At 31.3% G+C, this 25,516-nt stretch overlaps 2 protein-coding genes across 2 annotated transcripts; both read left to right on the top strand.

The window, feature by feature from the left end:
- Positions 1 to 278: 278 nt before the first annotated feature.
- Positions 279 to 18,982, top strand: LOC140443892 (uncharacterized). Its single transcript, XM_072535398.1, has 3 exons — positions 279 to 893; positions 952 to 1,077; positions 17,568 to 18,982. Exons 1-3 carry the CDS (start codon positions 767 to 769, stop codon positions 18,974 to 18,976), a joined length of 1,662 nt encoding a protein of 553 aa, XP_072391499.1. The 5' UTR covers positions 279 to 766; the 3' UTR covers positions 18,977 to 18,982.
- A 3,394-nt stretch (positions 18,983 to 22,376) lies between these two features.
- On the top strand, positions 22,377 to 23,621 carry LOC140442748 (uncharacterized). Its single transcript, XM_072533725.1, has one exon. It carries the CDS (start codon positions 22,377 to 22,379, stop codon positions 23,619 to 23,621), a length of 1,245 nt encoding a protein of 414 aa, XP_072389826.1.
- Positions 23,622 to 25,516: the final 1,895 nt, after the last annotated feature.

The raw sequence follows: 25,516 nt of genomic DNA, 5'->3' as shown, positions 1-25,516 counted from the left end.
ACGAAATATTGCGTTGGCAGTGTTGCCATGTCCTTATAATTATATGTGTGGTTATATGCTTCAAATAATACAAAGAGATACAGCTTTTAAAATGTACGTTTTTATTTATAATATTTGATGGATTATTATACCTTATGTAAAACATTAATGAATTTATATTTGTTTTGTGTGATATTAAATGCAATTAATTCCTAGAAATTTTTTTTGGCAATTATTGCCCTTTGATAGTTCATAGTATATGATAAGTTAGCAGATAGATTTGGCAGTAGAGTCAGAAACCTTAAACCACAGAATACATCACTCAACATGTATGTATTCTGTGTTAAACCCTAGAATAACAGGTTGGGTTTTTCTCTGGTTAAACCATCAGTTGCCAGATTGCAACAGATGTCTTTTTAACTTACTTGCTTACTTCTTACTTTTACTATTTATTTTAAAAACTGTTTTAAAACTATTTACTTTTTCTTTTTTTTTTGGTAATTGCACCAAATGTGAAAATCGTCCAAGTATTAGTATTTAAATATTCACCGGTCACCCACCACACTACATCGACAAACATCGAGTTAGAATAGAATAGAATATAGATTCTAACTCGATGATATACCACAAAGGGCTATGTACTCTGCATAAGAGCAGTTGGGGACAGTTTTAATTTTGTCTGTGGACAGAATATATTATACCAAATTACCTACTGCATTACCCTCTTCCAACTTCATTAAGCATTGCGTGGTGTTGATTTGTTAGGCAATAAGTTTACTTGTTAGCTATGGAATTTAAGAGTGAAATTAAAGAAAAGTTTGTTGAATTTGAATATGACCAAAGACATATAGAGAGTCAGCTATCCACATCAACAAGTGAAGGAGACTTGAAGAATGAACCAGAAGATAATATAGGTAAGACAAGTAATAATAGTACCCTACACAATCTGATATATTACCTATTTTTTATTAGTTATTGCAGTAAAAGCTGAAATTAAAGAAGAGTTTGTTGAAGAAGACCCCAGATATACAGAGAGTGAGGTATCCACATCTCTTGATCTGGGAGATTTAAAGAATGAACCAGATCAGTACTGCTCAGGTGAGATAAATGATACAGATGTATATTTTAATAAAATTTTTTTATTTAATACCTAGTCACTTTACAATACATTTTCCTCTTTCTGCTGACTGTTTCTATCATAACTATTGATGCATATTTTCTCATCAAACTCAGAAAATATTTCTTAATAGTAAAATTAAATGAATAAACAAAGGATGATCAATCACAAAACATTTTTGTGAGTTTCATTACAACTAAATAAACGAATGTTTACATCACAAGCCATTTCAGCTACAACTCAGAACTTACTTAACCAAATAGGTTGTATTACCTGCTTGTATAACTTTTTGCATGAGAAAGTAATTTTTAAGCTCTGAGATTTCATTTAAAATGAAATTCAAAGAACTGTTTCTTAAAAAAATGTAAAGTTAAGAAAATTAAAATTCATGCTACAATTTTACAGTAATTTTTCTAAAATAACATAAAAATTTTCATTATTTTTAAAAAATTACCAACTTTTTACAAGATTTTGCCAAAACACCAACATTGTGCTACATTTTAATTCAACTAGAAATTTTTAGTGAAATTTAACCAATATTTTATACACTTGTAATGCATAATTACTGTTTTGTTGCTACAAAACTTATTTTGCAAAGTAACTTTTAAATTTTGTTTTTGTTTGTTTTATTTTAAACAAACTTTGCTAGTTTGGTTTCTATTTTAGGTTTTTCAAAGAAAAAATTATTGGAAATAGATGTTACGAAGAGGTTATCTGAATGTAATCAAATACAACAAATAAGTCATAATCCTGAACAAACACCATTCAAAAATCCTATTTGTGCTAAAAATTTCCCTTTCAAAAATAATTTAAACAAACAAACGAAAGAACAGAGTGGGGAAGGACTTTACAAATGTGAAATGTGTTTTAAGCAGTTTACTGCAGCCTATAAACTGAAAAGACATTTGCAAACACACTCTGAAAAAAAGCTTTATACCTGTGAAATTTGTTTTAAGCAATTTGGTAGAACAAATAGTTTAAAAATTCATTTGAGAGTGCACACTGGAGAAAAACCTTATAAGTGTGAAATTTGTTTTATGGAGTTCACTGGAAAACAATTTGTGGATAGACATAAAGTGAGAATGCACACTGCAGAAAATCCTTACAAGTGTGAAATTTGTTTTAGGCAACTTTGTGAGTCACAAGCTTTGAAAAGGCATTTGACAGTTCACACTGGAAAAAAAGCTTACAAATGTGAAGTTTGTTTGATGCAATTTAGTGCAGCAACTAATTTGACGAAGCATAGGAGGGTGCACTCTGGACAAAAGCCTTACAAGTATGATATTTGTTTCATACAATTTAGTGAAACAGGAAATTTAAAAAATCATTTGAGAGTGCACACTGGAGAAAAGCCTTATACGTGTGAAACTTGTTTTGTGCAGTTTACTCAAGCAGGTTCTTTGAAAAAGCACTTAAAGGTGCACACTCTTATGATTAGCCTTAGTTTAGTAGATTAGTTGTGATATTTGTTTAAAGCAGTTTAGTGAAAAAGGAAATTTGGTGAAGCATTTGAGAGTGCACACAGGAGAACAGGCCTTATAAGTGTTAAATTTGTTTCAAGCAGTTTACTAGAGCAGGTATTTTAAAAAATCATATGAGATGTCATGATGAGCAAAAGCCTTACAAGTGTGATATTTGCTTCATGCATTTTAGCGAAACAGGAAATTTGGAAAAGCATTTGAGAGTGCATACTATAAAAAAGTCTACAAATGTGAAATTTGTTTTAAGCAGTTTAACCAAGCAGGTTGTTTGAAAAAGCATATAAGAATACATACTGGAGAAATGCCCTACAGATGTGATATTTGTTTAAAGCGATTTACTGAAAAAGGAAATTTGAAGAAGCATTTGAGAGTGCACACAGGAGAACAGGCCTTATAAGTGTTAAATTTGTTTCAAGCAGTTTACTAGAGCAGGTACTTTGAAAGATCATATGAGATCTCATGCTGCAGAAAAACATTAAAAGTGTGAAATTTGTTATAAGGAAAAATTTTTATTTCAAAAATCCTTTATAATAGGTATATATATATATATATATATATATATATATATATATATATATATATATATATATATATATATATAAAGTAGTTAGGTATTATTGACTGACACGTTATGTAAAATAAAGTTTTATTTTGAGGTTGCAGTCATTAATAGGGCAGGAAAGTAAAACTCTTTGTTCTTTAATCAAGCTTTCGCAAAATTTATTTGCTTCTTCAGGATATGCTAAAATATGGTATCAGTAAATACAACAAAATTAGAACTAAATAGCATTGTATAAAACTAGTAAAAAAAACTTACAACATGAGGTTAATCCATTAAATTTTCAAATTTGCAAAACATTAAAACTTAACTTATTTTAAAAATTATACAGTTATGTAAGTACAATATTCCAATTTAATTTAATTTTGTAAAAATTCATTTTGACATTGATTGTTTGATTTATGTCAGAAAGACACTCGTTTCTGTTTATTATATTTTTTGTTGTTGATAACTAGCTCTTGATTGTTATTATGGTTAGGTACAAAGTGGCGCCAAATATGAATATTTAAATTTTTTGAAATTCTAATATTTATAGTCAGAAAATCTAATATTGGAAAATTATAGTATTAATTTTCGTAAGACAGAATGTAATTATAGATATTGCTTAGTTTATCAATATCAGTTTTTTTATTAACGCATTGATATTTATTTATGCATACCATTTCTAAGAATTCCCTTTTATAAGAGAATATATCTTTTCACTAATATATTAAAACGCGAAAACCAATTAAATAAAAGAGAATTCTTAGAAATGGTGCCACTTTGTACGTAACCATAATAACAATCAAGAGCTAGTTATCAACAACAAAAAATATAATAAACAGAAACGAGTGTCTTTCTGACATAAATCAAACAATCAATGTCAAAATGAATTTTTACAAAATTAAATTAAATTGGAATATTGTACTTACATAACTGTATAAATTTTAAAATAAGTTAAGTTTTAATGTTTTGCAAATTTGAAAATTTAATGGATTAACCTCATGTTGTAAGTTTTTTTTACTAGTTTTATACAATGCTATTTAGTTCTAATTTCGTTGTATTTACTGATACCATATTTTAGCATATCCTGAAGAAGCAAATAAATTTTGCGAAAGCTTGATTAAAGAACAAAGAGTTTTACTTTCCTGCCCTATTAATGACTGCAACCTCAAAATAAAACTTTATTTTACATAACGTGTCAGTCAATAATACCTAACTACTTTATATATATATATATATATATATATATATATATATATATATATATATATATATATATATATATATGGTTTCAGTCCTTCCTCCCATATATATATATGGTATCATACTTGTAAGGCTTTTGTCCAGAGTGCACCCTCCTATGCTTCGTCAATTTAGTTGCTGCACTAAATTGCATCAAACAAACTTCACATTTGTAAGCTTTTTTTCCAGTGTGAACTGTCAAATGCCTTTTCAAAGCTTGTGACTCACAAAATTGCCTAAAACAAATTTCACACTTGTAAGGATTTTCTGCAGTGTGCATTCTCACTTTATGTCTATCCACAAATTGTTTTCCAGTGAACTCCATAAAACAAATTTCACACTTATATGGTTTTTCTCCAGTGTGCACTCTCAAATGAATTTTTAAACTATTTGTTCTACCAAACTGCTTAAAACAAATTTCACAGGTATAAAGCTTTTTTTCAGAGTGTGTTTGCAAATGTCTTTTCAGTTTATAGGCTGCAGTAAACTGCTTAAAACACATTTCACATTTGTAAAGTCCTTCCCCACTCTGTTCTTTCGTTTGTTTGTTTAAATTATTTTTGAAAGGGAAATTTTTAGCACAAATAGGATTTTTGAATGGTGTTTGTTCAGGATTATGACTTATTTGTTGTATTTGATTACATTCAGATAACCTCTTCGTAACATCTATTTCCAATAATTTTTTCTTTGAAAAACCTAAAATAGAAACCAAACTAGCAAAGTTTGTTTAAAATAAAACAAACAAAAACAAAATTTAAAAGTTACTTTGCAAAATAAGTTTTGTAGCAACAAAACAGTAATTATGCATTACAAGTGTATAAAATATTGGTTAAATTTCACTAAAAATTTCTAGTTGAATTAAAATGTAGCACAATGTTGGTGTTTTGGCAAAATCTTGTAAAAAGTTGGTAATTTTTTAAAAATAATGAAAATTTTTATGTTATTTTAGAAAAATTACTGTAAAATTGTAGCATGAATTTTAATTTTCTTATTCTAAAATATTATAACACTATCGTACACTAAATAAAAAAATATAATAGTAGCCAACAGAGTATCCGTATCACAGAAAAGGTAAAGCACCAACTTATTCCTATAACAAATATGGCAACATGGCTTTCAAACACACTGTATATACAGCAATACTTATGGAACCCCCAACCACAGAAAATGTGTTACGGATATATTTGTGGCATCTTTTGCACACAGTTTCTGATGACAAAATAATTGTGGAATCCGGTGCCACAATTATATTCGTCGATAATATTAGAACCATGGAGTGTATCAAAGCAATTCCTATCCATAAACACTCTGCACGACGGGTGCCAGTATCATGGTATGTTTACACCGATTTGCCACAATTGAGGATATAGTATGTGATGCCACAAATATTGCGAAACGTGTATAGGTGTGTGTGTGTGTGTGTGTGTGTGTGTGTGTGTGTGTGTGTGTGTGTGATTGTGCATTATTGGCTTCGGAGTCTCTGTCCATTCGCCATCTTACCTTTATGGGATTATTTTGTATTTTTTATTCGGAAGCTCTAAAGGAGTGACCCTTGCTTTCTTCTTGTTTGCTATACAATCATAGTCCTGCTCTAATTTTACAAAGAAATATTACCTATATATCTAATTTTACAATTATACCTTAGATTTTTATTTCTCTTATAACATATTCAGCTTGTTTTGAATTATTTCCTTTTGTTGTGTTTTTTTTTATTTTTTTTTTATTTTTTTCTTTTTTTATATATACATATATATACACACATATATTTATTTATTTGTTTTTTTTTTCTACCTTTTTATCTTATATAATTTGGGATATTAGACTAGGATACAATTTGACGCTCAGGGGTCGATCAGAGCATTTAGACGAGACAGGTGGACCTCGGATAGACGTAGGGCTTTGCACGAAGGGAAAAAAACATAGGCTATAAACTTAATCTAATACATAAAATATGTTTATACAAAATTTGATAAATATTACAATCTTCTGAACTTAATAATTGGGTTAGGTTATATGGTTTGGTGATTTTGGGTATTTTGGTTATTTCTTTACTTAATACTTTTACTTCATTACTTATTTTAGAACAGCCTAATATCATGTGCTCTGTTGTACCTTCTTCTCCGCATGTACAATTAGGAGAATCACTTAATTTTATTTTATATTTATACTGCGGAGTTAAAACATGGTTGAACCTTAATCTGCACAATACAGAGAAAAACCGCTTACTTCCCGACAGTCTTGAGAACCAAGATTGGCTAGGAGGCTCGGTAACTATGTTTTTATAAAATTTTCCTTTTGGGCTGCTTCTATACATTTCTCTCCATTCTGTTAGTAATATGGGCTTTACGTGGCAAGCAATTTCATTGTGAGGACATTTATACTTTAAATATTCTCCTGTTCTACTTCCTATTTTAGCTTCTTCGTCTACTTCTTCATTTTCTTTTATTCCACAATGCCCATTAATCCAAACAAGTGATACATTAATCTTTTGAGATTGTAGTTAATGAAGTTTAGTAATTATTTTGGTAAAAATATAATTACTATTGACCTGGTGGATATTTTTTATTTTGATAACAGCACTTTTACTATCTGAACAAATTGCAAATGATTCTTCTGTAACTTTCATATTACTTATATATAGAAGAGCTTCTAATATGGCGCAGAAAAAGATAAATCTTTTTATACAATATTTATGCCAAATATTACCCCGCTTTGGTACTTGTGTAGTAAGACGGAACAATGTCTGTAGAGATGAAATTTATATAAATCAATTCTGCTTCACTTACTGATGATTGTACAATGATTTTTATTCTCTGGAAAATGTTCTTTTTTATCTAATTTCCATTTAAAATATTTCTTATTTTTAAAAGCCACTGCCATTATTTACCATAAAACAACAAGAAATGACAACTGTTTCTTATGGTCAAGAATGGTAATTCTTAGAGTTGCCAGATGTGATTTTCTAAGTCCCCCTTTTAGAAACTGAAATTCCCCCAAATTTAAGTTCAAATTCCCCCAAACGTAAAATTTTGTCGCATAATTACAATTTTTATAAATTTGAAAAGACTGTAGACTGGAACAGACTGTACTATAATTTTTTATACTATTTATACTAAAACAATGAATTAGAATAATTTTTCGTACTAAAACAATGAGAATAAGTTTACTTCACTATTTATAAAAACTGGTGTCACAAGTGATGTCACTTAAATATAAAAAATAAAATAAAATTTTAAAAAACAATATTAGAAAATCGGACGGCATTGATTATGTGTAGAATTGGGATGACAAGGTTCTGAATCCCATTTGTTCTTTTATTAACTCAATAATTCCCAAATTTCTTAGCCTTCCGTTTGGCTATATTCTCCATCCAATGTGACTTTAATTCACAGATTAAAATCCGTCGCAATTTTTCCCCCAAAAAATCCCCCATCCATTTCAGCTTATAAAAATTCCCCCAGACCCTTTAAAATTACCCCAAAAGTGGGGGGAAATACCCCAATCTGTCAACTGGTTGCCAGAGTTATACAAAATATGTTTTCTTATGAAAAATAAAAATTTTGATTTTTAATTATAACAAATTTTATTCTTACCTACTTTTAACAGAAAATTACTGCTTTTTTACCAGGGTTAGGTTAGGTTAGGTTTAGTATCATTTGTTTACATTTTTGATAATAAAATTATCTAATAAAGTAAGAAAAGTAGTAAAGTAGTAAAGAAAACTATGAATCTTTTCAAATAAAAATTGTGAGCTTCCCAGTCTGATTTTAAGTTATGTTGGGTTATGTTGTTTTACATTTTTTAATTATAAAATATCGAGGAAAATATTAAATTTTAAGTAAATCAATACTGTTTGATTCCCAGACAGACTTTTAACCGTTGGTTGGTACAGAATCTAGAATTGTTAATGGAATCAATCTAATATGAACTCTTAAAAAATTGCAAATAATAATTGTTTTAATTAGTGATTTTTCTAAAAAACTACCAAATGAATTACAATTGTACAAAAAGCTTTATTATCTTTTTAAATCTTCACACATAAATAAGAATATTTTGACAAGGATAATTGGTTTCTATCTTGAAGAAGAAAAATGACAACGCTAATACACAATAAGGTAAACATAACAATTACACTTAAAATATCCATAAAAACACTGCTAAAAAACAATTACCTAATTATTGGTGCTTTTAATATGGTCCATTGTACTAAAAATGTAGTTTTAAATTTAAATAAATATTTCTAAGAGCCGCGCGACCGTACACACTTATAATCATATATCCGTACTGCTGTACATTGCTCAAAATGCATATTATTCGAAAATTTTGTTCCATGTTTTGAGCATGATAGAATCCGTTTATCCTTGTCAAAATATTGTTAGTTGTACTTGGATGTTTAAAGGTTATAAAGCTTTTTTAGAACTGCAATTCACTTTTTTTTAGAAAAAAATCCTAAAAATAACTAATTAAGACGTTTAAAAAAAATTAAAAATTGAAAATAACTTGAAAAAGAAGTATTTTTCGAAAAATTACTAAGATAGAGAAAGTATTTATTTCGATGAGATACATCTAAAAAATTTTACCAGAAGCAATTCAGGAAAGTATTATTTGTTTATTTATTAATAACAATTTCCGTTTTACTTAAAAATATAATATACATATTTTTAAAATTAACATATTATGTGAAGTTGAAAAAATAGATTATAGAGAATCGATTAAAAAAGGTTTGGTGCGGTATAAATGCGAAAAAATTTAGTTGGTTTAATCTCTTATACCTAGGGGTCAGGGGCGAGCCTGAGGTTTTGCCGCCCAGATGCAAGAACCAAATTTGCCGCCTGGATGCAAAAACAAAATTTGTCGCCTCATCAGCAGTTTTGGAAAACGTGTATAAAAAAACATCGCAAATTAGGGAAAATTAATAAAAACACAATTTTGAACATTTAAATCATAAAAATATATTTATTAAGTCAACGAATAAATACATACCTATAATAAAATATGACCTTATACAACATATGTACATAAACATAATTTGGTATAACCAAAATACAAAAATCTACATGGTTATTTTACGAAAAATAAAGTAAAATAAAGAAAAAAAGAAATATAACACTAGGTAGGTATACACATCTAAATACTAAAATTGACTTTTCTTGTCTTTGTAAGTGCAAATTCCCTAACTCGGTTAGTCTAAATTAAAATATATATCTTCCTCGATACTTATTATAGCTAAATTTATAAGCCTGAATTGGCTCATGGTAGATCTTGGGTAGATTTTTATTAATTTAAGTTTTGAAAATGATTGCTCCCCATGATCTACAGTGACTGGTATAGTTAAAAATATTCTAAGCACAACAAATAAATTAGAAAATATTCCTTTTAACTCGTTAGCAACGAGATAAGCTAACACTTCTTTGGCCGACATATTATTTTTATTAGTAATATAAATAGACAATATATCAATCTCATTGTAAAGATCTATTGCATTTATATCTAAATTTTTTGTTTCCGGGTCAGTTAGTTTAGTTTTTAAATTGGTACATTATTTCATTATTTTCTCTTTAGAAAAGACACTTAAGTTATTTAAAAAACAAAAAGATTCAACATGTGTTTCTAAATTTTAAAATCTCTCATCTAATTTTGAGATGGCAATATCAAGAATATAAAAATACAAATTTACTTTAAAATGTAATTATGGAGATTGAATTGGCTCATCTTTATGTTCATATTCATAACAAGTCTTTTTTTCTTCTTGGTCGATCTGTTTGAACTGCAGGAAATAAAATTTCTGCATTTATTTCTTGAGCTATTTTTTTAGCTTCATTGAACAAATTTATAAACCCATTGTCGGATCTCATGTCTGTTAAAAATATTTTAATTCCATTTAACATTTGTACAGCTTCTGCTAAAATAACGTCAGATTTTGCTAACTACATCATCATCATCATCACTGGCTCGACAACCCTTTTTGGGTTTTAGCCTGTTCCAGGATTCTTCTCCATTCTGATCTGTTTCGTGCTTTTTTTCTCCAGTTTTTTATTTTGAAGGTTGTTATATCATTTTTTATTTGTTCTAAGTATCTCAGTTTCGGTCTTCCTCTTGTTCTTTTTCCTACTGGCATCTGTTTGAATATTTTGTTTGGTATTTCGCCTTCTTCCATTCTCTCTACATGTCCTATCCAACGCAGCCGTCCTATTTTAATGAATGTTATAATATCCGGATCCTGGTATATTTTGTATAGTTCAGAGTTGTATTGTCTTCGCCAACTAACTACATTTATTTTTAATAAAATATTGTACCAAACAACTAAGGAACATATAAATTTAAATGATTTTTTTTACTAATCAGGGAACTTGCAGTATTCCTTGTGTCATTATCTCTAGATGTATCATTATAAAGGGCGAACAGTGCATCATAAACTTTTTCCAATTCATACCTAAGACTCTCTACGTCATCAATTCGACTCTCCCACCGGGTATCAGAGAGCGGTTTTAGCGTTATTCTAGGCACTTCTTTTAAAAGAATATTTCATCGATATGTTGGTGCCGAAAAAAAGACATACAGGGTGGTGAATCGTCAAACGGGCCATAGGAAATTCAATGGGAAATTCTGAATTGTTGAATTCCTACTTCCCTAATTATTTTACATCAAAAGTCATAAGAAACTATTTGTAGAGTACTGAAATATGTATTAAAAACAAATATTAAAATTGTTCTACTTGTTGTCATATTTGTGTTTCTAATATTTGACAATATTTGAATTTCCAAAATTTTAATTTTGTGATTTATTATTTAAAAAACAATAAAGTTGATTAAAAAATGTACTCAGTTGAGGAGAAACTAGCAATAATAAAAACGTTTTATTCAGGCAATAGTGCGCGAATTGTCAGTTCTTTATTTAGCGTAAGATATTCCAATAGACCAATTCAAAGTCATTCAACAATTCAAAGGATTTTACAAAATTTTGTAACTAATGGGACCGTGATTTCTAATTGTACCCGTACCAACAATATTGCTGAGGTACCAAAAAATTTAGAAAAACAAAATGAAATAAATGTAGAGTTTGTAGAAATGCAGCAGTTGTAGAAAATCCTAGAGTAAGTTCTCGGACCATTGCAGATCAGTTTAATATTCATAATTCTACGGCGTTACAAATTTTGAAAAGGAATAAATTCCGTTCATATGAACTGAATACATTTCATCAATTTTATTGCTTTGTAAACAACACTACACTAGTAGTAGTATTTATAAAAATATTGACAATTCAAATACAGGACTATACGATATCGATATAACGGACTACTTGGGGGGAGGAGGTGTCCGTTAAAGCCGAAAGTCCGTTATATAAAAATATGGTTAAAATAAATCAAAATACTTTTTTTTGAAAATATATATGTACACTGTAATTAGATATATATAAAAAATACAACATACAAACAAAATTCTATTTAAGTAATTGTCTTCGGACATTCGTCGTGAAGTGACGTTGCTGTGGATATCGACGCGCTTGCTGTTGGTAATCCCGTTTTGAACAAGTTTCGTTTGCACTTTCCATGTTTGCTGTTTTTCTATGATCAACTCCCTAAAAACAGTTTAACTATTGGATGATTAATCAATAAATGTTGTTAGATCGTCGAGATGCTATCTTACCTCTGATAACTTCATTTTTAACAGTCTTGTTTTGTCGTCTTGTTTGCTATCTTTACTTCCGTCCTCATTTTTAAGGTTCATAACTTCATCTGCTATTTCACTTTCAGTCATGATGTTATACCCAGGGTCACCTTCATCTACTTCTAGCGATTGTAAAACATCTTCCTCAGCTACATGTTCTCCGGCATTATTATGTATTGTCCTACAGAAATTAGTAACTTTGAACCCTTCTTAATCTATGTCTGCATCTTGGCCATCAAACAAATTCTTCCAACCGTTTTTTAATGTTTGCTCTTTTACCTCCTCCCATGCTGCAGCAAAATTAAAAATTGTTGATTTTAAATTGTAAGACCTTAAGTTTTGCAAGGTACGTTGCGCTCTTGTATCTTCTGCATTATCTCCATCGTACAATACAACCATTACTTCGTCTAAAAACTTTCTGCGATATATTCGTTTTGCTGCTAAAATTATTCCCTGATCCATGGGTTAAATAAGCGATGTTGTATTTTTTGGCTAAAACATACACACCTGAAGTTTCCATCTTCTGAACGTAGAATATTTTCAGAGTCGTGAGCAGGAGCGTTGTCTAAAAGCAATAAACATTTCACCTCTTCTGACGGTATTCCCAATTTCTTCTCTTGAAATTTTTTCACTGAAAGTACAATTTCTTTGAAAAACCAATTTTTGAAAATATCTGAGGTGAACCATGCCTTCTTAGAGCTATAATATGAAAGATTTGCCAACAACTACAGGTGTCAATCTATGCGATCCATCAGCGTTAGCAGAAAGCAGTGCCAGGATCCTGTCCTTGCTGATTTTTCTTTCAGAATCCGATTTTTCATATTTGGAGGCTTGTGCGCTTTCAGGCAAAGTACGCCATAACAAACCAGTTTCGTCAACATTGTAAATCTGAGATTCTAATTGCATTTCGTTATTTACTTGCTATATGTGCTACAAATTTTTGCCTAAAAGGTTCTGTTTCTTCTTTTGGTGCAGTTGAAGCTTCGCCGTCAATTCTTTTATTCATGATTCCGTGCCTTTTACGAAAGCGCCAGAGCCATCCATCATTTGCTCTTATATGTCCATATGATTTGCTAATTTAATTGCAGCAAATTTCAATTCGACTGCTCGGACCAGCATCCCACTAGAACGTTGTTGGCCGTACCATTTCTAAGGTTGCTATGCTCTCCTACATCACACATGAATGCAAATTTATTTATTTATTTAAGCGGATGCGCAAGCGGATGCCCTGTACGTGAAATCAAATCTTGACTGTCTTTTCCTTTTTGCAAATTTATTTATTTTGTTTTTGTTTTTTTATGTCCGAAAGTTTTCTTTTTTATGCCATATTGATTACATATATGAGACGCATGTGTAATATTAACAGTATGTTTTTATTTTTTTTACATTTAACCGGATTTTTTGTACGTTATATCCGAAGTCCGTTAAATAGAGGTCCGTTATATCGAGGTTTTACTGTATTGTCAAATATTAGAATCATCAATATGACCAAACGCAACATGTCATACACATTCTTGTACCTCGTGGTGGCCTGAAAAGTGTATTATATTTTTACAAAATTTTTTAATACATTTAATTCGTAGAACAATTTTAACATTTGTTTTTAATACATATTTCAGTCCTCTACAAATAGTTTCTTATGACTTTTAATGTAAAATAATTAGAGAAGCAGGAATTCAACAATTTAGAATTTCCCATTGAATTTTCTATGGCCCGTTAGGCGGTTCACCACCCGGTATAGTTCCTGAATAATACTGAAAAAATTGGTAACTTCAAGCGGGCTTTTTGCTGCATCATTCACGATTAAATTAAGGCTGTGTGCCGCACAAGGGACAAAAAAGGCTCTGGGATTAATATCTAAGATTTTTTTTGTCAGTTAAACCTTGAACAGTAGTGTTGCTAACTTCGCAGAATTCTAAAAAATGTTCTCGAACCTCTACATTTTTAGAAAAATCATCAAAATTTTCGGGAAATCCCGAAAATATCGGGGATTTCTCTAACGCCGCCGCCATTGCATGTAATAGCATCGGTCAGCGCCAGCTACGCACAATTTTGGTACTATTGTTTTTATTATACTAATGTCTATTCTAATTATATAATGTCTATTCTATTACCACGATTTCCGAAGTGGAAATTGAAACGTCAATAAACGTATTTTAACCTTTAATTGTGGCTTATTCCCAGTTAAATAGTAATTAACCACATGTTCACTTGGAGGAACTGTTTGTCGAAGTTTGCACTCTGAATCAATGCTATATACTTGGTACAGTTTATCTTCCGCCTAATTCAGCCTTAATATGCTATGAGAATCATTGTATTAGTATAGAATCTGTCTGTAACAATTTTCCTGAACACAAGTTCATTCTAACAGGAGACTACAAACCTAAAGAGGTGTCTTTAGTAATAATAGTAACACTGCTACTGATTCCTTAGTTGATACTTTTGCATTTCATAACCTATTTCAGCTCAATCAAATCACAAATTGCAACGGAGTTTTACTTGACCTAGTTTTTGCAAATGATAATGAAAATGTAACAGTTGAAATTGCTAACGATTATTTATTGCCTTGTGATCGTTATCATCCTGCGTTATCAATTTCTTTAGCTATAAAAGATAATATGCCCGAGCTTCAATATAATAGTTTTGCCTTCAATTTTAGGAGAGGAGACTATGTTGCTCTTAATATGTATCTTGCTAGTATCTCCTGGGAGAACGTTTTAGGTATTTGCAGAGATATTAACGAAGCCACGGAACTGTTCTACTCCATATTGCAGTTTGGTGTCAATTGTTCAATACCACGTACAAGATTAAAAAATCCCAAATTTCCTCGTTGGATGACTAATGACCTAAAATCATTAATATTTAGGAAAAAAATTGCTCATAAGATATATAAACAAACAAATTCTTGCGACGATTATCTACTTTTCTCTTCCTTGAGAAGCAAATGCAAAGAACTAAGCAGGTCATGTCATGAAATTTATATAAGTCAAACTGAATCTAGAATTAGTTCAAACGTAAAGCACTTTTGGAATTTTGTTAACAGCAAACGCAAAAGTAATGGTCTACCAAACACAATGTTTTTTGGAAACACAATGCTTAATAATGGTGCGGATATCGTTAATAGCTTTGCGCAATGCTTTCAAAATATTTACAGAGCAAATGATGATGATTTAATACAGCCCATCTTAGAGTATGAGAAAACAGTGAGTCTAAATTCTTGTAATGTACCTATTGAAATCATATTTGAAAAATTAGCCAATTTAGACATTTATAAGGGCTCTGGGCCAGATGGAATTCCACCCATACTATTAAAAAAATGTAGATGTAATTTAACCCATCTCTTATATTTTCTGTTTTCTCATTCACTTGATTCAGGTATTTGTCCAAGTTTGTGGAAATCTAGTTTTATTGTTCCTATTCATAAATCAGGTGACAGGAGTAACATAGCTAACTACAGACCAATAAGCATTCTTTCTTCTATTCCTAAAATACTAGAGAGTATAATATGTGACTCTATTAAAACACCTTTATGCAATGTACTAATTGAAGAGCAACATGGTTTTCTTTCAGGTAGATCAACTTCGACAAATCTTTTACTTTTCACGCAATACATATCTGATGCTTTGGAAAGGAGACTACAGGTGGATGCTATTTATACAGATTTCTCCAAAGCATTTGACACTGTGAATCATAAATTGTTGTGTAACAAGCTTAAAACTATTGGATTTACAGGCAATCTGTATAACTGGTTATGTAGTTACCTAACTAGCAGAATACAACTTGTTAAAATTAAACACTTTCAATCTAGTGAGATTTCCGTAACATCTGGTGTTCCACAAGGAAGCCACTTAGGGCCTTTCCTTTTTAATATATTTGTTAATGACATTAAATCTCAAATTAACTCTAAATTTTTGCTATTTGCTGATGATTTAAAAATCTATAGAATTATCGAAGACGTCTCAGATTGTGAAAAACTCCAAATTGATATTAACAAAATTATGGCCTGGTGCAATTGGAACCAAATGAGCATTAATGTTGGAAAATGTCACTTTATTAGTTTCTGTAGAAGAATTAACAACCTCTCTTATAATTACAAATTAGCTGAAGAACCACTGAAGGCTGTCTCAACTGTAAGAGATCTAGGTGTTCAATTAGATTCCAAACTAAATTTTTGCGCTCATTTTGATTATGTGAATAACTAGGCATTTAAAATGTTAGGCTTCATTATTAGAACCTCTAGATGTTTGCATAACATTAATTTCATCAGACTGATTTACATTTCCCTAGTTAGATCTGTTCTTGAGTATTGCTCAGTCGTTTGGTCACCCACTTATGAAGTCCATATAGCCAAGCTTGAAAAAGTCCAAAATAAATTCATTAGGTACTTAAGTTTTAAATTGCACAAACCTTTAAGCGACCATTCCTACTCAGAAATTAGAAATACATTAAACCTTCCTAGGTTATCTTCCAGACGGATGTATGCTGATGTTTTGTTTCTTCATAAACTACTAAATTCTAAAATTAATTGCAATGATCTACTGTCTCTAATTGACTTTAATGTTCCCTCTAGAGTTACTAGAACATCTCATAATTTTGCAATTAAATTTCATCGCTCTAACTTTGGTAGGCATTCTCCACTGAGTAGAATCATTCTAAATGGAAATAGAATAGACTTTGATTTGTTGCTGTGCGCTTCGGAAAATGTCTGTAGAATGTGTTTAAAAAAATGTTGTAATTTTATGTGATTTATATTTGCTATGTGCTTTATATAATTTTAATATTTGTTTTTTTTTTCTATATAGCTGCATCGCCAATTCTTTTCATACATATTTACTATATCTTTATAATTATTGTATCACTAGATAATACTTGTAATACTTTGTGTATATATTAAATTGGGTGGTATCCCGTTAATAAATAAATAAAAATAAAAAAAATGTATATGGGAAAGGCCGAGCTACCTTCTTAATAGCAACTTTTTGGCCAGGTATTTTTTGCACTTGCTTGCTTGGCCTTTTGATTTTATTTTTTTGGTATTTATATTTTTGGGTAAATTTTGCCGCCCCCAACGCACGCCGGCACGGCTTGGCCCTACTAGGGGTAAACCTATAGGTTTATTGGTTATAAATTGGTTTTTTGGTATTCACAGACAGAAAAACAAGCTTCTAAAATATTTATATCATTTACTTCTACTGTCTTAAATTTGATTATGCTTCAATTAAAATTTGATTATCGTATATCTAACTTGTTAAACTGTTTATTCGGGCTGTGAGGCCGTTGTCTTCTGAGATTAGTTCTCGACGTTTCGCCAACACTAGGGGTTGGCATCTTCTGGAGATGTTACTGCTTCGCTTGTAAGCTTCTCAGAAGACAACGGCCTAACAGCCCGAACAAACAGTTTAACAAGTTAGACGATGGCCGTGAAAGCCTAACGCATTTTATCGTATATCGTTTTTTTTTTTTTCATTTCTACAGCATTATTTTTAAATATATTTTCTGTTATATCCAAATATTTATGTTATAGTCAGTTTGTATTTTAGCTTATCTCCAAGAGGAAAACAAAATGGAAATTATGGAGACATTAATTGAACATTCATCTTATGAAGGAAATTATATGAGTCAAAATGATGAAGTAAAAACATTACATCAAAATATGAAAATTGTGATTGGACAAAGATCATACAAGTGCAAAATTTGTTCTAAACAGTTTAGCCAAGCAAGTCATTGGAAATCACATTCGAGAGTACACACTGGAGAAAAGCCATACAAGTGTGAAATTTGTTTTAAGCAGTTTAGTTTAGTACATCATTTGAAAAGACATGTGAGAGTGCACACTGGGGAAACGCCTTACAAGTGTGAAATATGTTTTAAGCAGTTTAGTCAAGCAGGTCAGTTGAAAAGCCATATGAGAGTGCACACTGGGGAAACGCCTTACAAGTGTGAAATATGTTTTAAGCAGTTTAGTCAAGAAGATAATTTGAAAAGCCATATGAGAGTGCACACTGGGGAAACGCCTTACAAATGTAAAATATGTTTTAAGCAGTTTTCTCAGTCAATCAGTTTAAAGCTGCATATGAGTTTGCACACTGGAGAAAAGCCTTATAAGTGTGAAATTTGTTTTAAGCAGTTTAGTTTAGTACATCATTTGAAAAGACATGTGAGAGTGCACACTGGGGAAACGCCTTACAAGTGTGAAATATGTTTTAAGCAGTTTAGTTTAGTACATCATTTGAAAACACATTTGAGAGTGCACACTGGGGAAACGCCTTATAAGTGTGAAATATGTTTTAAGCAGTTTAGTCAAGCAGGTCATTTGAAAAGCCATATGAGAGTGCACACTGGGGAAACGCCTTACAAATGTAAAATATGTTTTAAGCAGTTTTCTCAGTCAATCAGTTTAAAGCTGCATATGAGTTTGCACACTGGAGAAAAGCCTTATAAGTGTGAAATTTGTTTTAAGCAGTTTAGTTTAGTATATAATTTGAAAAGACATGTGAGAGTGCACACTGGGGAAACGCCTTACAAGTGTGAAATATGTTTTAAGCAGTTTAGTCAAGCAGGTCAGTTGAAAAGCCATATGAGAGTGCACACTGGGGAAACGCCTTACAAATGTAAAATATGTTTTAAGCAGTTTTCTCAGTCAACCAATTTAAAGCGGCATATGAGTTTGCACACTGGAGAAAAACCTTATGAGTGTGAGATTTGTCTTAAACAATTTAGTAAAGCAAAAAATTTAAAAAGACATTTGAAAACACACACTGGAAAAAAGCCTTATAAGTGTGAAATTTGTTTTAAGCAGTTTAGTTTAGTACATCATTTGAAAACACATTTGAGAGTGCACACTGGGGAAACGCCTTACAAGTGTGAAATATGTTTTAAGCAGTTTAGTCAAGCAGGTAATTTGAAAGCGCATTTGAAAGTGCACACTGGAAAAAAAACTCATGAGTGAGGGAATTATTTTTGTAACGAAATTATTTTGCCTACCACATGAGGTAGTACTATTAGGGGTAAAAAATTGGGGACAGAAATTATGGGGGCGAAGATAGGGCAAGCAAAATAAACGCTACTTGTGCGAACGGCACTCAGGGTTTGTTAGGAGAGCTGGGGTCGTGGATAAGTAAATGACATGGGGTCAAATTGGGGCAACTACAAAAATATAAAAAAAAGGTCATGAATCTATTGGGATAAACAAAACAACAAGAAACAGGAAACACCTCTAGTAATTTAGAAAGAGCGCCACTTCGAGGTGCCTAATTATAACCATTACAACAGCTAGTTGTAACTTTCGAAATAATTATCAGAAAGCCAAAACATATCTTTTTCATCCGTAAAATAGTTTCGAAACACAATTCAGATTTCTGCCTTAATCTGAGCCTTCTAAAAATTGCAAGGAATAGCAGACGTTGATAAAGATGTTAATAGAGACATGGGGAATCTAAAATTTGCATTCCACGACATGTATCCTCAACTAAGCAGAAATCTTTAGCGAATTGGTTTCTTGTACTCATACAGAGTAGATCTGAATAAAATGAAAAAGACAGTCTATGTATCTGTTTATACGTATTTCGCTTTAATAAAGCTCATCAGAACAGCTATTCGTAGCCGTTCTCAACGTGAAAAATAAATATTTCCTGTCTTTAAGAAGCAACAATAAAATGTGTTTGTGTTTCGAAACTATTTTACGGATTTAATATCAGATGTCGCTATTGCGTCCGTTTCGAAGCCATTTTATTGTTGCTTCTTAAAGACAGGAAAGATTTATTTTTCACGTTGAGAACGGCTACGAATAGCTGTTCTGATGAGCTTTATTAAAGCGAAATACGTATAAACATATACATAGACGCTTTGTACGTGAAATCAAATCTTGACTGTCTTTTTCATATCTTTTTCAAATTAAACTCATAAAAAGGTTAGTTAAAAAAATAAACAAAATGTTAAGAAACAAAATTTAACATTTATTTTTGTGTCATCACAAACAGTTACAAAATAGACAGTGCAAAAATGATACAACAATAATCGCAAAATACAAAAATACAAAGAAAAACTTACAGGTTTGGCCATTTCTCCAGAAACAAAAATATGTCACAACAAAACAAATTAAAGCTAGCTGTCATATGTCAACATTCAATTTTGATGACAAAGAACAAATCGATTGACAGCATAACCACGCCTTGATTTACAATATAAAATACATATTATCTTATTTAAATTGTTATGAAAGCAATTATTGTTATTTAAAAGAAAAGGTCTATCTTACTATAGAAATTAAACACAAAATGTTACCTTTAATTCACATAAAATTTTGGGATTAAACGGGATACTGGACATTACTAATATTTCTGGGAACTATCTGGACACGATCAAAGAAAAACTGGATCTATTTGAGGTTGAAAGTTGAAACTTGCACATTCAAATACAAAACTGCTCCAGGAATAAAACGAGGTTGAAGGGGGGCACTTATGCACATCTTGTTAACGGGAACCATCGTATTTACTTTTCAGATGTTCACACAAATCTTTAGAACATCGAAACAAGTGGTTACTCTTCTAAATCTGACATATTACATAAGAGTAAAATTCCACTTATTTTAAACAAATTGGCTGACCTCTGTAACTACACATTGAACTGCTACATACTAAAAAACTTCACTAATTTCGATAAAAGAAACAATAAGGAAAAACCATTACGAACTAGATGAAAATTCGGACCAACACCGAAACCACTGTCTCTGACAGCGGCTCCACTGAGAGTCATGAACTTATCTTTAAAAATTGATCGCATAAGTTAGAATAAACAAAGCACTTTGAGTATAAACAAAACACAACGGAAATTAAGACGTAAATTATTAATTTGAAAACGCAATATCGGGCGGTTTAAACAAAGAAATATCGAAGAATTTGCGCCTGTGACATAAACAAACAATAAAATGATTTATTATCGACTTGGCGACGTGAAAAGAACGAAATATTATTTGGGTCTTAAATTGAAAGATACGAACTATGAAACGTGGAAAAAATTCTTCGTTATTATAATGCATATATAAGGGGATTCCATTTAATACATATACGAGGGGATTTGAAGAAATTTACAAATGCTACATATTAAGCAATTTAATAAAGAAGTTAATATTAAAACTAGGGATGGTATAGAATAGTCTTCTTTTGGTAATAGGTTGGAAACCTATTCCAGAAACCTAATTTAAGTTTCTGATTCCGATGTAAAAACACATATCGCTGTTGTGTTGCGTTGTATCGAATTCAAACGATCGAACTAGGTGAGGGAATTCGTGGATTTCTCGAGGAATTGATTATTGAAAGTAGGGAGGAAATAGCGTAGGAGCAGAGGAGCACGGAGCACCTGCATACAGCTGTCCCTAATTTGCATACACCTGCCCTAATTTGCATACAGCTGTCCCTAATTTGCATACACCTGCCCTAATTTGCATACAGCTGTCCCTAATTTGCATACACCTGTCCCTAATTTGAATGTGCTCCCTAATTATCATACACCTGCCCTAATTTGCATACACCTGTCCTTAATTTGAATGTGCTCCCTAATTTGCATACACCTGTCCATAATTTGCACACAGGTGCTGCTAATTTGCATACAGCTTTGCATGTGCTCGCTAATTTGCGTACACCTCCCACCCTAGATATGTGAACACATGTAAAGGGGTATAAGAAGTCTTGTATTGTGTGTGTTATTTAGTTTTTAACAATGAGTGGTAAAGTGCAGATGTCTAACGTGTTTTTAAGTGAACGTCGATTTTGCTTAAACCCATCAAATACCAAATATGTGTCCATCTGTTTAGCCCACGAATTTAACTTTGAACCAAGTGTTATTATCAGTGGATACAAACATGATTGTGTCTTATTCAGTCAAACCGATTGGATCAAATTTTTATCCCATAAAAATGTGATGTGCAAACGCATTATGTATTAACTGTAACATAGCATCAGGATCCTATTTAAACGGAAATCCAGTTCACATTATCCATCAGTTCTTCCCAACCGTACCAACTGGGTATAAAATAGTTGAGGTACCCCAAAATATTTTGTATTATCCAGTGAGTATTAAAACAATCTCTAACCTTACAGTAAAAATTATCAACCAAGCAGGTAAACTTGTTGACTTTGGAGGGGAGGAGGTTACTGTAAATCTACATCTTAGAAAACGTATATAATGGTTTTAGTTTTTTCTCGCGAACCAAAAACATATATAAAGAGATTACCTTCTAAAAAAATAACTCCATCTCTACCAAAATCATATAAAAGGAGATTACCTTTTAAACAAATAACCCCATCTAATCGTCGCTTTCTTCAATCGTTAGGATTTAAAGTCTTCGTATAATGGAAATTCTTCACGTTACTGGTCAACCTTTTAATGATAACACTATTGAAGATTATCAGTTCCACACTTATCAACCCTACATTCCTGGAAAATTGGGATACAATGATGAAATTCGTATTTCAGTACAAGATTTGAATAGTTTGACGTTTCCAGCAAATAGTTTTCTCTATATTAAGGGCAAATTAGCCACACATGATAATAAAACACCAACCAAAATAAAATTTATTAATAATAGTATAGCTTACTTGTTTCGTGAACTACGTTTTGAATTAAATGGGGTAATAATTGACTCAGTACGTGATGTAGGATTAGTATCAAGTATTAAAAACTATCTTAGCCTTAACGAAAATCAAAGCTTGCTATTGGAAAATGCTGGTTGGTTTCCAAAAATGAGTAGAATGGAAAATAATAGTGAAGTCCCTAAAAACAATGTTTTGGTGGATTCAAATGGAAACTTTAATGTGTGTATACCTTTAAGATTATTATCCGGATTCTTTGAAGATTTCAGAAAAATTATTATGAACATGAAACAAGAATTGATACTTATTCGATCAAATGATGATATTGATGCAGTAGTAAGCGAAGATGAGACTGAGCGTCCAAAAATTGACATTACTAAATTATATTGGGAGGTACCACATGTAACTCCTAGTATTCGAGAACAGTTGCGACTAAACAAAATTTCACGTACAAACCAAGAACTACCTATTAAATTTCGAAGTTGGCAAATGATTGAATATCCAGCCCTAAATAACTCTACACGTCACACATGGTCAGTGCGGACTAGTACCAAAATAGAAACTCCACGACACATTGTTGTTGCTTTTCAAAATAACAGAAAATCAAAATTAACAAAAGATATGAGTAAATTTGATCATTGCACTTTAAAGAATATTAAAGTGTTTTTAAATTCTGAAAGGTATCCCTATAATGATCTTCAACTAGATTTTAAGACTAATAGGTTTGCCAAACTATATGAAATGTTTGCCAATTTCCAGGAGAGTTATTATCACATGACCTTAAACCAACCCATATTTAATCCAATTGACTTTAAAACAATTGCTCCACTTATACACATTGACTGCTCTCGTCAAAAAGAAGTAATTCAATCCGGATCTGTTGTGCTTCGTATAGACTTTGAGACAGATGAACCAACAACCTCTGATATCTCAGCCTATTGTCTAATACTTCACGAGAAAGAATTCACATATAACCCTCTAACAAAAATTGTGAAACAATTGTAAAATATTTATATTATACAAAACAGGTGAATGCAAATTAGGGAGCACCTGTATGCAAATTAATGAGCACCTGAAAATTAGGGAGTTTATTTTAAATAGGGAGCAGCTGTATGCAAAGAGCAGGTACAGGTGTTGTAAAATTGTATCTAATGAAAGACTTCCCGTATGAGGACTGTATAAGGGTCAGGTGCTAATTATGGCAATATATGCGAAACTCTCACATGCGCATGACTGAAAATTCTTTTAAAAATATAAATTATGCACTACACAAACTCAGTCTGTAATCATGTGCTTAATAGTAGATGTCCAAGGTTTTATTACCGAAAAAAATAAGTTTATCGTGAAAGAGTTTGCAAGTTATGATGGTCAAAAAATTAGTCATTTTTTTTTTAAACCACCATATCCGATACGATTATTGGGTTCTGAATATTATAATCAAGCTGTTTGGTTGATGAATAACCATCATGGATTGAACTGGAATCATGGATTTACACCAGTACACCAGTTCCATAATATTATCCAACATTTGACAAAAGGCGTTAATGCGGTTTATGTTAAGGGGCGAGAAAAGTCACAGTACATCAAAAAGTATAGTCTATCCCCAGTTTTGGAGTTTGATGAACAACCAGCTCTGCAGAAAATGGAGCCAAGATGTCCATATCATTCAAACAGTGGAAGTGTTTGTGCTTTAAGTAATGTATTTCAACTTTATGATACTTTTATAATGAAATAAATTTTTTTTTACATTTTGTTTTATTAATAAAAAACCTTATTAAAAAAATAGTACTTTATTCAATAACTATTACATGTTGCAATTTATATTTTGAAGTGCAAGTTTACACAAATGACAACTGGATTGAGCTGGGGCGAATCCTTCTAACTCTGTTCTCCACTCAGGACGATTGAAATGAACGAAACATGGGAGACGAGTTTGAACTTCAAAATCCTGGCAAAATTTTCTGGGTAGTATAGACCATGAACGGAGAAGTTCAATTGGGTCTACAAATTTTCTTACGTAGGCTAGGCTAAAATATTCCAATTCTGTGGTCGTGAACTTGTACAACGGTTTTTTTGGATGCTCTGCCATTATGCGAGACCGGAGGCAACAATCCATCTTTAGTAAATCGGTTAATGTTCTTAAAGACCAAGTCTATCCACTTTTGCTCTTCGTATCTGGAGAGAAAAAATAGTCTTACGTCTGCTTCTGGTTTTGTTGTGTAAAATTTACCACTACGCAAGCGCATCACTCAAACACAGCTTTGAAAACTGTTTAAACATAAGTTGTTTATCTTCGTATTCACTTTTTAACTGGTTAATACGATTATTTATATGATTGATATATCTCTGACTTTTGTAAAATAGAATATCACGTTTTATCCTTTTAATGCGTATACTAAACTGATTAAGCCGTTCACGAAACCTTCTTGAGTCCATACTGTTTAAATTAACGAAGGTTCTTCCTTATATCCTTCCTACCCCTATTGACACCGGTTGCAGGTGTGTTGCTCATTACCCCCACTCATAATAATATATTAACACGAGAGTGTACCAAGCAAGGTATGTAAGACTTTATCAGCTAGCGGGGACTCATTCCTGTTGAAACTTGTTAAGCTAAATCATAAACCAGTTCGTTAGAGTCCCTCACAAAATCTAATTTGTATACTTTTAATTATGTGTTCAAGTATAAAAAACGAAGGGAACATACCATATAAATATTGTGATAATCTACTTAGCTATAGGAGTGACGAATGGGAAACATTTTCGAGACTTCCTTTTTATATTGTACGACAAAAGCTTTGTCTCGTTTGTCGTAAAATGTCTGGAACTAGACTTATTCGAAGAAACTTAATATTTAAAGGATGGAAATTGGTATTTGAATTTTGTGCATTTTGTAGTGA

Source organism: Diabrotica undecimpunctata, chromosome 1, assembly GCF_040954645.1.
Source record: "Diabrotica undecimpunctata isolate CICGRU chromosome 1, icDiaUnde3, whole genome shotgun sequence".
NCBI lineage: Eukaryota > Metazoa > Arthropoda > Insecta > Coleoptera > Chrysomelidae > Diabrotica > Diabrotica undecimpunctata.
Note: the sequence above shows the minus strand (reverse complement) of the source record. Positions and strands in the feature narration are given on the sequence as shown.

Excerpts from the sequence above, each read along its gene's own strand:
- LOC140443892 (XM_072535398.1), top strand. The coding sequence starts at position 767 with ATGGAATTTAAGAGTGAAATTAAAGAAAAGTTTGTTGAATTTGAATAT. Across the intron at positions 894-951 it reads TGAACCAGAAGATAATATAG|TTATTGCAGTAAAAGCTGAA; the intron begins GTAAGACAAGTA and ends ATTTTTTATTAG. Across the intron at positions 1,078-17,567 it reads ACCAGATCAGTACTGCTCAG|CTTATCTCCAAGAGGAAAAC; the intron begins GTGAGATAAATG and ends TTTGTATTTTAG.
- LOC140442748 (XM_072533725.1), top strand. The coding sequence starts at position 22,377 with ATGGAAATTCTTCACGTTACTGGTCAACCTTTTAATGATAACACTATT.